This window comes from Lepidochelys olivacea (assembly GCF_965140295.1).
Source record: "Lepidochelys olivacea isolate rLepOli2 genome assembly, chromosome: 3".
Lineage (NCBI taxonomy): Eukaryota > Metazoa > Chordata > Testudines > Cheloniidae > Lepidochelys > Lepidochelys olivacea.
The window spans coordinates 206,237,123-206,249,469 of NC_140413.1; the positions used below are offsets into that span (position 1 = coordinate 206,237,123).

Consider the following 12,347-nt stretch of genomic DNA (forward strand, 5'->3'; position numbering starts at 1 on the left):
CTGGCTCCTGTTTTGGGCATCCCCCTGGTGCAGTCAGAGAGAACTGCCTCTGAGATGAGAGGTGAGGCTGGCACCAGCTCCACCACAGAAGAATGTTCTTGCCTCCAGCCACGGGACTTGTGTAGTTTCTTTGGCCAGGGGCTCTCAAACAAAACCTAGTCCTTAGGCCTATTCAAATTCAGATGTATAGTACTAATATTCACCTGCTAATGTCCTGCGTACACATTCCTAATGAGCGTGCTTTGCAAAAGTGCCGCTGATGACCACATGTTGGCATCATTTCATATCACTGTATAACAATGACTGACTGGGCATGTAACCGTTTTGTGTAACTAGTTCCTGCCTGACAAAGTATTGTTCCACCACTGGAGTGTGCCCTCCAACTCAGCCTCCATGATGTGAAGTCTTGAATTCTTCTGAAGCACTAGCAACCATAGGGCCAATTTTGCAGCCCTCATTCATGTAAAGTCGCATCTGTTCACATGGGGCAGCATTGCCCCTTGCAGTCCAATCTGAGCTTCAACATTGCCTCAGACTTTGCGGTGGGACAACGTCATTCCCCCTCCACCCCAGCTCAACTGTGTTGGACTGGGGGAGTGAAGCCAGTTTCCCACCCACTCTCCACCCGTCTGCACACGCAGGGGAAAAGCAGCCAGGTGGCAGCTGCTCTCCCCCTCACCCAGAGCCTGATGATATCCATAGCCTGTGACTGGGAGTAACATAGCTCATGACTCTCCTTGACAGGCGCATAGCTGGCCTTGAATTGAGCCCTGCAGCTTCCTTTACCTAGTTTGCATTGATTGATTCTCTTCATCACAGACTTTTATGACTGGGTGCTGGAATGATGTACAGGGATAAAAGCTTCCAATTAGTGTTGCCGGGCATCTGGTTTTCGACGGCGCAGCAGGGCCAGGCCAGTCAGTGGCACAGTGGGGCTAAGGCAGGCTTCCAACCTGCCATGGCTCCGCAAAACTCCCGGAAGTGGCCACCAGGTCCCTGCGGCCCCTAGGCACAGGGAGGCTCCATGCGCTGCCCCCGCCCCAAGTGGCGGCTCCACAGCTCCCACTGGCCAGGAACCGTGACCAATGGGAGCTGTGAGGGTGGCGCCTGTGGGCGCGAAGGCAGCGCGCGGAGCCTCCCTGGCCACCTATGCACCCAGGGGCCATAGGGACCTGGCAGCTGCTTCCTGGGAGCCATGGTAAGCGCCACCGGGACCCCGCGCTCCAACCCCCTGCCCTGCCCCAGCCCTGAGCCACTTCCTGCACCCCAAACCCCTCATCCCTGGCCCCAGCTGGAGCCCTCACCCCCCTCCCACACCCCAACCCCTGCCCCAGCCCAGTGAAAGTGAGTGAGGGTTGGGGAGAGCGAGTAACGGGGGGATGGAGCGAGTGGGGGTAGGGCCTTGGAGAAGGGGCGGGGCAGGGGGGTGGGAACGGGTGTTCAGTTTTGTGCAATTAGAAAGTTGGCAACCCTACTTCCAATCCCAAAGGGAGCTCTCAACACAGGATCAGGTCCTCCTGTACTCCCTGCATTCATCCCTTGTTACCTTGAGTTTGTACATGCCTGCGTTGTTCAAAACCAAGCCCTCGCTGATGCGAATTGTGTTGGATTGTGCAAAGGAAATTCACACAGCAGCCCTACTCAAAACTATCCAGTCGGGAAATGCACACAGACAGGCAGGAAAGTAACACATGTCCTAAATTACAGCTGGGTTTGTTGCACTCAGGGGACCCCGTCATATTGCAGGGAATGCGGAGTTCACTGACTTGTGATGCCAACCCCGGCACTGCAGGAGAAGCTATACTAAAATTAGGTTTGGGAGCAGGCTCAGAACCCTCAGCTTTCGCCAGCAGAGAGGGCTGGAAATATACCAGAGCCCTTGCGATCAAATGATATAATTTCTTACATATATGTATCCTGGAGCACAACCAGTTTTGGCTTTGGCAACAGCAAGTCCTTTTCCTCTCAGCAGTTTCCAGAACAGAACTGGAGATTGGAATTACATTATTTCCCTTTTATCCCCAGTGTTCAACTTCAAATGCTGCTAGGCAGGTTGCCCTTCAGTGCTCATTACTGCAAGAGCTATCTGGAATTCATGGTAGCATCCTTGCATGGCCCTGGGCAGTGCACAAAAAGGGAGAGGGGAAGCGCCCCATTTAAATTCAAGCTGTATGTGTTTTGAATTTGCAAACCTGTCAGCTATAATCCGTCAACTCAGGGTCGTCTCCTGTTCTGCTTAGCTGTGTGATTACAAGCCAAACCTCTAAGGAGAGTTTAGTTCTGATTTCAATACCAGACGGTGCTTTTGCCTAAGCATTTGAACCACTTGTCAGAGCCGTTGAGGCTTCCCCTGTGGCTAGTGGGAAGTTGAACGGGGAATAGGTCAGGCCGCAGCATTATAGTGATTGGCGAAAGGAACCAGTGGGAAGGCTACAATAGCAGAACTATGTGCAGGTAAAGTCAGGGAGACACTGAGCCATATTGTGGGCTGAGGAGAACGGCAGTGTATGTTACATGTCGGAAGTAAGTTGGCTGGAAGACAATAAAGCAGTGAGACCTGCATCACTCTGGCCATGCGTGTGTATGTTAAGTGAGCATAATTTACACCCCACGTGACAGAAGCGGGTGTGGCAGGGAAAACATCTAGCTGGTTAAGCAGGTAAAATAAAGCCGTAGGAGCCCATTTATGCCTACTTTGCTTTCCTGCCCTATTGTCACATGCCCTGTGACACCACTGTTTACATCACCAAATAATTTGGCCCAGGCAGGCACTTGCAAGGGAGGTGCAACCTGCTTACACCAGGTCTGAATCTGGCCCCCTGAGCACTCATCTCTTCTTTCTTTCAGGGATAGGAGAATCACAATGGTGTCTTTTGGAACAAAAGCTACTGTGATTTCATTGATATTAGGCGTGTGCGTTTAGGTGCCTTCACGAGAAGTGTGCTAGGGCTAGGAATGGGCTAGCTAAGTGTGCAGCTGCAATCTTTTTGCCCCCTGCTGCTCAGGCAATGAGCTCAGGCCTGCTGGGAAGAGACCTTTCTCTCCTAGAGGGAGAACACCGTGCAACAGCCCCTCAAAGACTGGAAAAGCATCGCACTCCAGATCCAAATGTCCTTAATCTCAAACAGGCCTGGTCCTTTTCTGACTGCCCCGTCACATCTTAGTATTCAGTGACTCTTACACACCCCGCAGCAGCAGGAGGGAGGCAAAAACAGGAACTGAAGCTGGAACAAAAAATGGATTATAGCCATGCAGCAGGCCAACTCCTCAGCTGGTGCAAATCAATGCCGCTCCTAGTCAGAGGAAACCACAGGAGCTATGCCTATTTACAACAGGTAAAAATCTGACACGTGGGCAGTTTTGTATCGGTGACTTTCTTTACCGTTTTCCCTTCTGTTGTTGTCAATTCACCTACGAGCAGATTCTTTCCAGTTTTCCCCCTTCCAGTCTGAGTCCTTCCACTTCGCTGGGCCCGCTCTCACTGCCATGTGTCATGCCAGAGACACATTTCTGACTCCTGAACCACCATGGAAACCTCTTCTCAGTAGCTTGTATAACGCTTTGCGTTTCCCAACAAGGGTTTTGCCCAGTGAATTGTAATTTTTGTTCCAGAAAATACAGCTGCAATATCTATTCCAGGCAGCTGAGCTTCCTGACAAAGTGCATTCCATGGCAAGCCTTGTTTTCCCCAAGGAAACCATCCCTCTCTGTTTACATGGAAGGGGTTTAATCCTACCATCAGAAAAAAGGCTTGTGTAATGATTTTCATTTCAGTGAGGCCGTAACGCTCAGCAGCACATCTTTGAGCCTCATCTGGAGAAATATTCGCCCCTGTCCGCACCCTACCCGGGAGTCACTTAGCCCATTGTTCCAGTCAGTCGCTCTGCAGCTGCTGTCCTGCTAGTCCAGAACTGCAGTGCCTCTCCTTTGTGGCTTAGCCCTCCATCCAAGGCACCACCATCCTCTGCTTCTGGGATGTTCTCAGAGTCTCCTTCCTCAAAGTCTCAGGCAGTCTGCACTGCGCTGCCTGTGCCACTCTTGCAGTGGTTGGTAGGGGAATCTGGGCCCACCCTCTACCCCGGGTTCCAATCCAGGGACCCTCAAACCAGCAGTTCAGACCTATCCCTCTCAGGCCTGACTGTTTCCTATCCTGCCTTTCTCAGGTTCCTGCTGTCCCCCTGGTCTCAGGGAGTGTGACTGCAGACTCACCTGACTGCAGCCCCCTCTCTCCTGTTAACTTCCTCTCTTCATAGACCCTGCCTAGCTCCTCCCCTAGCCAGACTAAATCAGCAATTAGGCCCTAGCATGCCCTGTCTTTTCTCCAGGTGCAGCCAAGAGGTTAATTGGCCTAATTTACCCCTTTAGGCCTCGTGTGGGGGTGGACACCCCATCACAGGGGCACAGAGTGCTCAGACATGAAAATTAAAGATCAATTAGACAGATATTCTCCCATCACTTGCAAGAAATCATCGCTTTCTAGGAGGATCCTACACCTCACAAAAGAAAGGTGGTGCAAGATTACCTGTCTACAATGGGTCATTTTATTTGCTTCAAGGATAGAAGCATATCTAATTAACTAAAGGTGAAAACGAGAACTGTCAAGCTGGAGTGAGAGTTCATCTCTGCTAATGCAACTCCATTACATGAAAACTGATGCTCAAGTCTCCAGCTTGAGGTGTTGCGATGGGTGGAAGTTGATTGGATTATTTGATTTGCTGTTGTGAGGTGAGACACACTTTATACTAAGTTTCTGTTTATAAATAATTAATAGACGTTGTAAACATGTTACAGTCTTGATTCATGTGTGTTCTAGGGGGTTGTTTCCACATCAGTAGAAGGTGTTATGGTGGTCATAAACAATCCATTGCCCTGTAACAGCTGAGTAATCATTTATTAAAACATCTGTTAATTCTTTATTAACCCTTCATAAACTCAACCTTCTTGTAAGGCCTGCTGGGTTTTAAGACCAGCAGACCTTATGGTCATGCCTTCTATTAAGGCTCCATTTATAAATAGGGTATAAAAGATTAATAAATGATTAACAGATGTTTAGTACATTTTAATAATTCTTAATTAAGAAAAGGATTTTTTTTTTTTTTTGCAGATGGGCTGAAACACAAATCCCTGTAACAATTGTCGTTTTGTGTGTCAACATTTGGCCCATTTTAGATGTAGGTTTAAGAACTTTTCTGCTTTCAAAGGTACATTTCCTGTTTTCATACGAGTCCAGTCATGTCACTGAGAAGCACCATCTGTCCTTCATGTTGAATGCAGGTATTTTCCATGCTAAAAACATCCAGCTGCTTCAGTTTATTTCTTTTTCCGCTAGATTCCACTTTGGTTGGCATATTTAATACCACCGGTTATTAAATATATTGAAGTCTGTAAGAAACAGTTTCTAATCAAAATCCAAACAAGAATTATTGTACAAAAAAACTATTGATTCTTGGTCAGCCACTGGCAGCTCTGCAGGAGCCTAGGGGCTGGATTTTGATCTCAGTTACATCAGTGTAAATTCATACTACCGTCATTAATTGAGCCAGTAAGACTACTTGCTGTTCTAGCTTAGGGTCAGGAATAGATGGGAGTGGTCCAAAGGCAAACAGCCTAGCCTCAGCAAAGAGTGTGTGTCAGCATGGTCAACAGGCCCAGAAGGGAATCTTATCCAGACCTCCTTCCCATAATTACACCATGCACAATGTGAGGATCTCAGAGGAGAGCAGAAAGGTTTAGAGAGAAGTAACAGAGAAGGTCCTCAGAACTCAGACAAGGACAAGACAAGAACTCCTTCCAACCCTAGGAGAAAATGTTGTTTCAGAAAAACTGCGAGGGCTTTTAAGAAGTGGTAATTGATGCTGTGAGCAGAAATGGCTCAGGAGCCTTCTTCCATTCTCCATCCACAGCTACAGAAGCACACGGCTCCCTGGGTGGCACTTGCAGCCTGCATTTTACATTAAAAGCAAGATCAGTACTTTCCCCTCCTTCAGTTACATGGGCGATGCCAGTTTTTGCCTTACTGTTTTGAAGCAATCCATGTTCTAGTTTCCTGGAGCAGTCAGACTACTGAGAATAACACATGATGGTCTTGTTAATCGGAGGCAGCAGCAGAATTCCAGAATTTGATTGGTCTACGGGTCATATATAAGAACTGTAACATCTCCAGTTTATAGCAGCAATACGAATTTAATGAACAGTTCTCATTATTATAATTTAGTTTCATTCCAGTGGTTTCCAGAGGTCCCATTGTGCTGGGCTCTGAACAAGCACGGAATAGGAGCCAATCCCCGCTTCAAGCCAGTGTAAGGCTCTGATCTTGCCATGTAGGTGCACCCTGCCTCCAGTACAGACGCCCACTTCATAACTGCTGGTATTAAATATGCCAGTCGAAGTGGAATCTATCAGAAAAAGAAATTGTGCATGCATGGAGGGATCTGCCTTCATGGAGTTTATTGCAGGATTGTGACTCAAAATGCCAGAATCGAGCTCCCCTTTCCAGACTCAGACAGTCAAATTCTACTCTCAGTTGCAATGGGGAACTGAAATCGATGGAGTTGTTCTGGATCTACACCTGTGTCACGAGCGCAGAGTTTGGCCCAGCGGGTGGCCAATTTGTTTTTCCTGCGTGTATACGTAGAACTCCGTGAGTGCCTTAGGAGTCCTGTGCCATGTAGTTCTTGATCTTGTAGCGTCCCTGGCATTTGCAATTCCTAAATCTCTTACAAATGTGCCACTTTATAATCCAGCTGAGAGGATGTGATTGCTGAAAGATGGCTGGTGATACACTGTGTGCCATTATTTCCCCTGTTGGCACTTGAGTAAATTATATTGTCACAGAAAATTCTCATTTGAATTGCTCTTTGGATTAAGGACAGTTTTACAAACCAGAAAGAAATCCAGCTGTTAAAACACAAGGCCCACATTGTTAGAGGTGTATGAACTTTTATCCTCAGAATTATTTTCTGCTTTGCAAATCATTTGCAGTAATGGACTAATGCTTTTGCTTTGCTCTGTATACATCTGTAGACCCAGCTGAGTAATTAACAGCTGGAAATCGGCCCACTTAAGGAGGAACACTGCACTTTCAGCTGTCCCCTTGGATCCCAGTAACAAGTAGAGTTATGCTATTGGAAATATTCCCACACTAAATGAAAATACACACACCCAGACAAACATTAGTAATGTCCTCATTCAAAGTATCTTTTAAGGATACTTGTAGTGTGTAAAGGGACTTCCTGCTAGAAAGAATCTTAAACTGAGTGAAATGATTTGCCTTTTGGAGGCCTGCTGATTCTAACTGAACTTTGCTAGTGATTTCTTTGCACAGAATGAGCCAAATTCTTCCCTTCTGTAACTCCATTGATTTGAGTGGAGGACTGAATTTGGCCCAGTTACTTTATAATGCTCTGTTGCTAATAGTGCACTGCAGGAAATACAGCTTTAATAGACTGCAGCATCTATCCAGCAAAAATTCTCTACATTAATTTGCTTGTATGTGATAATATAAAATAATTTTTGTAATGAAACTTATTCCGTGAGGTGTACCCAGGAAAGCATAAGCAGAATTTAAGACAGTCTTAGATTATTTAGGCTTTAAGGTTTTAACTGCATGGAGGAAATAAAAAATCCAGTAGCCTGTGGGGTTAAATGTCATAGCTTATGCTACCCACTGCACAATGGCCAGCTGCTTTGCTTCCCATTGGGAAGGTATTAACCTTACAGTGAAGGAAAAGGCTCTTGTACATTTCTCTCTCATTGAAATCCTAGTGCAAACACCTGGCCTTCTGTGCAGTGGGCCAGCTGAAGCAGAGCTTGAGTCGACCAGCTTGAGTCGGGAACTGTATTCTCTGATATGCCAGTCGTTAATGCTTTAGAAAAAAACAATTAAAGTACATAAAGGAACAAACAATAACAGCTCTGACAGACTCATATGAGCATAAAGGGAGGAAGGATGGTCCAGTGGTTAGGGGTTTATCTCGGGAGAGGTGAGTTCAATTCCCTGCTCCTGTGTGACTTTGAGTAACTCGCTTAATCTCTGCACATCGGTTCTCCAGCTGCCCAATGGGGATAATAGCACTTCCCTACCTCACAGGGATGTTGTGAGAATAAATACATTAACGACTGTGAGATGCTTGCATACGCGGCGTGATTGGAGCCTTAGTTAGATAAACAGAACGAAGAGCCTTTTCACTTAGCACTAAATAGTTGAGATCCCCGCTAACGATATAAACTGACCATGCCAATTTGCACTGTTAGATTCCATCTTTGTTCCCTTTATGCAGCCTAATAACAGTAGGGGGGAAAAGACATACTTATCCCGGAATTTCTTCCATGATAGTTGGAAAATCAAATTATGGGTCAAGATAAAAAGGCCTTTCCCTATATTATTCATGCAGGAATCACACAGGAGTCAATTAAAAGGAAGGTACAGTCTCATGGTTTAACCTTACAAGAAACAAAAGGAGAGACAAGTAAGAAAGTTGGGGTGGGAGTGGCAGGCTTTATAATGCTCTCAGTCTCTGAGTATGTCACCCTTTGATCGAACACCTTCTGGAAAGGGGAGTGGGCTAAAAACAGTGATGTAATGGTCTTACTTGGCTTTTACATTGCTGGAGGTGTTGTTTAGAGACTGCGGTTTATGGCTACAGAATAATTAGCAGAGATGAAATCTATTGTTCAAACTTCTCACATAGTTTTAATAAAATTCCTTCTTTTCAGATCCAGTTAAACAGCAGAGGACTTATCTATTCCGTTGGCTTGCTGCTGGCATCAGTTTTTGTCACAGTATGTATATAATCTCTTCATGTTCTTTATTTCCAAGATAGTAATTTTACAGAAGTTTGCTTTTTGTCCACATGTTCCTTTTCTCTTAGAGCAGCAGCAATTGCTGTGAGTCCCATTGAGAGGTACTGCCGATTCCTACTGTAAAATTTCCAGGGGCCTAATCTGGTATTTTGCAATCTATTATCTGACCTGACACGAGATGGCTCATACATTGTGTATTTTTTCCTTGAAGGAGCCCCAGGAAATTCACTAGTAATCCTTAGTCACTTTCCATGGGAGAAATGAAACCAGACTTACTCTTGTGTACAGTCCACTCTCCTGCTGGGCAGATATGAGTTTGCTGTAAAACACAGCAAAGTGGACATGTTCATATTCAAGCATCAGACTGTTTAAAGCATACAGAGGTGTTTACACCTGCAAATTGCAGGCCCAGATACACACACAGCTGAGAGCCGTTTTAGACACACAGAAGGGAGCTGGCCATTGAAAAGTTTAAGGGGTATGTATCTCATAGAATTAAATGGAATTGTTCTTACCAGAATGAACTGACTATTAAAATATTGAGCCAGATCATTACCTGGTATTAATCAGTGCAGCTGATGGTGCTATGCCAATTTATTCCAGCAGTACATCTGGCCCACTGTATAGTAATATCCTAAAATGATAAGTTGCAATTGAGAACAGAATATTCTTCAAGCAAGTCAATGGCACTCAGCAGTGGAAAAGTAAATTTCATGGTCACACTATTGAGAAAGGTGCTTGCCACTGATTGTAAATGTTTTTGATGTTGCTGTTTACTCTGAGCAAATACTGTGTGTATTGTAGGTATTTGGTGTCCACATGAACAAATGGAAGCTGGATAAGAAGCTGGGAATTGTGTGCCTTTTCCTGTACGGCATCTTCTTATGTTTCTCCATCATGACAGAATTCAATGTTTTCACTTTCGTGAACTTGCCGATGTGCAGAGATCACTGATCCAGGTGGCAGACTGTCGAGAGGTACTTCCTTCTTACCTGTGCAATACAAAACACGGCTGGCGTCTCCAGAACACGGTGTACCCAACAGTCGTGAAATATGTCCTGCTCACTGTTCATAGGATTCTCCTCCCATCTCGGTTTACCCTCTTCCGACCCCGAAACCTGGAAAAATCCTGCATCGATGTGAAGATATTTTTTTTCAACATTAATGTGATTTCCAAGTTCAGTTTTTGAACAGTGACTGGGATTCTAAATGAACTGGCTGCTATCTGGCGTTGAGCCAGGCAAAACTGATCTGCTACAATTCCTTCCTTTTTAAGTTATTTGGTGGAAGACTAATCTAATTTATGATTTAAGACTATTGCTAGAGTGCAGAAGAAGAGGGTACATTGTATATGGGGTGTTTTTCAAGCAGAACTGTGGGAATCTTTTATTTTTTTCAGAGATCAACAGCCTCTCTTTGCAACTTCTCCTTCTGAGCGCTGGATTTCATGTAATGATCCAAAGGTCACAAGTGCAGTGTATTATGGGAACTCAATTTGAAATACTCAGCATATGAGTGGATTGACTGTTAAAAAAAAATGACTGGCAAGGCAGTGGATAACAACTTTATACTATGATTAACGCATCTCCTAAAGGTGTTGTAAGGACTGCAAGGTAAACATGGATTCAAAGGGTAAACACTGCTACCATTTTCATTATTAATGTCAGAGCTTTATTGCTAGGTTATTTATATGACTTCCAAGCAATGGTTTAGGACTGCCAGCCCACAAGGGCTAACGAGGAGAGGTCCTGGTTTTTAATGATCCACACATTGCGATGCAAGGTCAGAAGCTTCAGAGGATCGTCCAACTTCTTGTAGTTTTTGGGGGGAGTGTGTAGTTTTATGTCTTATTCGTTGTGAGAAGGACATAAGCACAGTCACACATTCTCTAAATGAGTTGTAGACACTGGTTTCTTTAAAAGGAAGAGGCATATTTTGCACCGACATTGTTACTGAAGTCATAATTTGCCACTCTTTAAAGAATACACTGGACCTGGCCAAAAAATTTTACAGCTGAACTTATCTGATATCAGATTGTTGTGGATTTATTCCACCTCCTTCTGGAGGAAGAAAGAGAGAGCGAGAGAGAGAAATGGCACTTTTAAAATGCAGAATATCTTTAATGCAAATTCGCTCACAAATCTAAGTTATGATGAAAGTTTTGCCATTCTCTGTTCTAACAGACCTGCAAGGTTTTGTATAATACTGTATTAATATGGAGTCAAATTCCACTACATGAGGAACACCTATGATTGCCACACTTGTATGTACTGAAATTGTGGATTCTTTCCAGTGCTGGCTGTTGTATTTACTTTAAGCACTGATCACTTCTGATTCATTTGGTATGGTTTTTTCCTCTTCCTTGTATATGTTCTTCTATGAAGCATAGTAAGATACTACCAACAAGGTGAATGTTTTTGTCTATGGTACAGACGGTGGCCAATACTGGTAGACAGGACACAACAAAAACAGGGCCCTAAGAGAAAAAAAAAATCTGAACTAGCGGAAGAAAAACAGTTCAGAGTGAAGACCCGTTTATCAACTCATTTGCACTTTTGCACTTGATTATTTAAGATTAATTCTCTTCGGACAAATAGTGTAAAATAAATGTTTCCAATCTGATCTCCACTCGACACAGCACGTTACTTTCTGTCCTTTTCACACGGAACAAGTGAAAATACACATTTATTGGGCAAGTTCCATGGACAGTTGGTGCATGGCCACCTTGGGTAAAAGCAGTCTGGTGGGTCTCTGGAGGAAAGCAGGTGTGAAGACAGTGGAGATGTGAATAAAGGGGAGAGAAAAGAGGGGCTCCATTTTATATACGTGTTGCTGTTTTTTCTTCAGGAACATACTGTGATCCCACTTGTTTCGCTAAGCAGCATTGTAAGACCAGCATGCTAAGAACTACACCATATGGAAATCCCATTGCATTAGAAATCCCCATTGTACCTTCTTAGTGTGTTTTTAATTAATAATAACCACTAAAAAGTCTAAAAAGACTTCCTTAAATTAAAAAATAGTAGCATGATGTGATACATTTCAATAAATTCCAACCCTGAGGACAGTTATAAGCTCACAACAAGATATAGTAGCTCCTAAGCTGAATCTTTCCTTACTTGCAGAAGAGACAATATTTGGGAAAATAGTTTCACATCAGGGCCTATTATTATTTCTATTTTGAATACTTATACTGCTGCTCCAATGGAGCCAGTTGGATCTATTTCTACGAAATAGCCATTATCTATCCCATGGCACAAAAATTGCATGACTGGTTTTTTAGGAACTTTTCCTGTTGACGTACATCAAATACTTTAGTATCGTAGCTTTGCATTGTATGTGTATCCTGAAATACATTGTTCTGAACTTTGTGCATTTTGCAAGAATGTTGTGAAAGTTGCTCATTCCAAGTGTAAGCAAAGAGGTATCTTAGATACACTGAACTGCTCTTACCTGTGCCATATTCTTATGAGATGTGATAGACCATTTGCTATGATGACAGTTTGAGTTAGATGTACTTGTGATCTGAAACCAAAGCAGATGAT

At 44.2% G+C, this 12,347-nt stretch overlaps 1 protein-coding gene across 2 annotated transcripts in view; it reads left to right on the forward strand.

Annotated features, from left to right (window-relative positions):
* The window catches only part of SLC24A3 (solute carrier family 24 member 3), a 319,465-nt gene extending 307,539 nt beyond the window's left edge, over positions 1-11,926 (forward strand). For both annotated transcript variants that reach the window (XM_084625278.1, XM_084625279.1), the window contains exons 16-17: positions 8,716-8,781; positions 9,607-11,926. In XM_084625278.1, coding sequence (XP_084481404.1) covers positions 8,716-8,781; positions 9,607-9,756 — 216 coding nt within the window. In that variant the 3' untranslated portion in view covers positions 9,757-11,926. The remainder of the gene's footprint in view (positions 1-8,715; positions 8,782-9,606) is intronic.
* Positions 11,927-12,347: the final 421 nt, after the last annotated feature.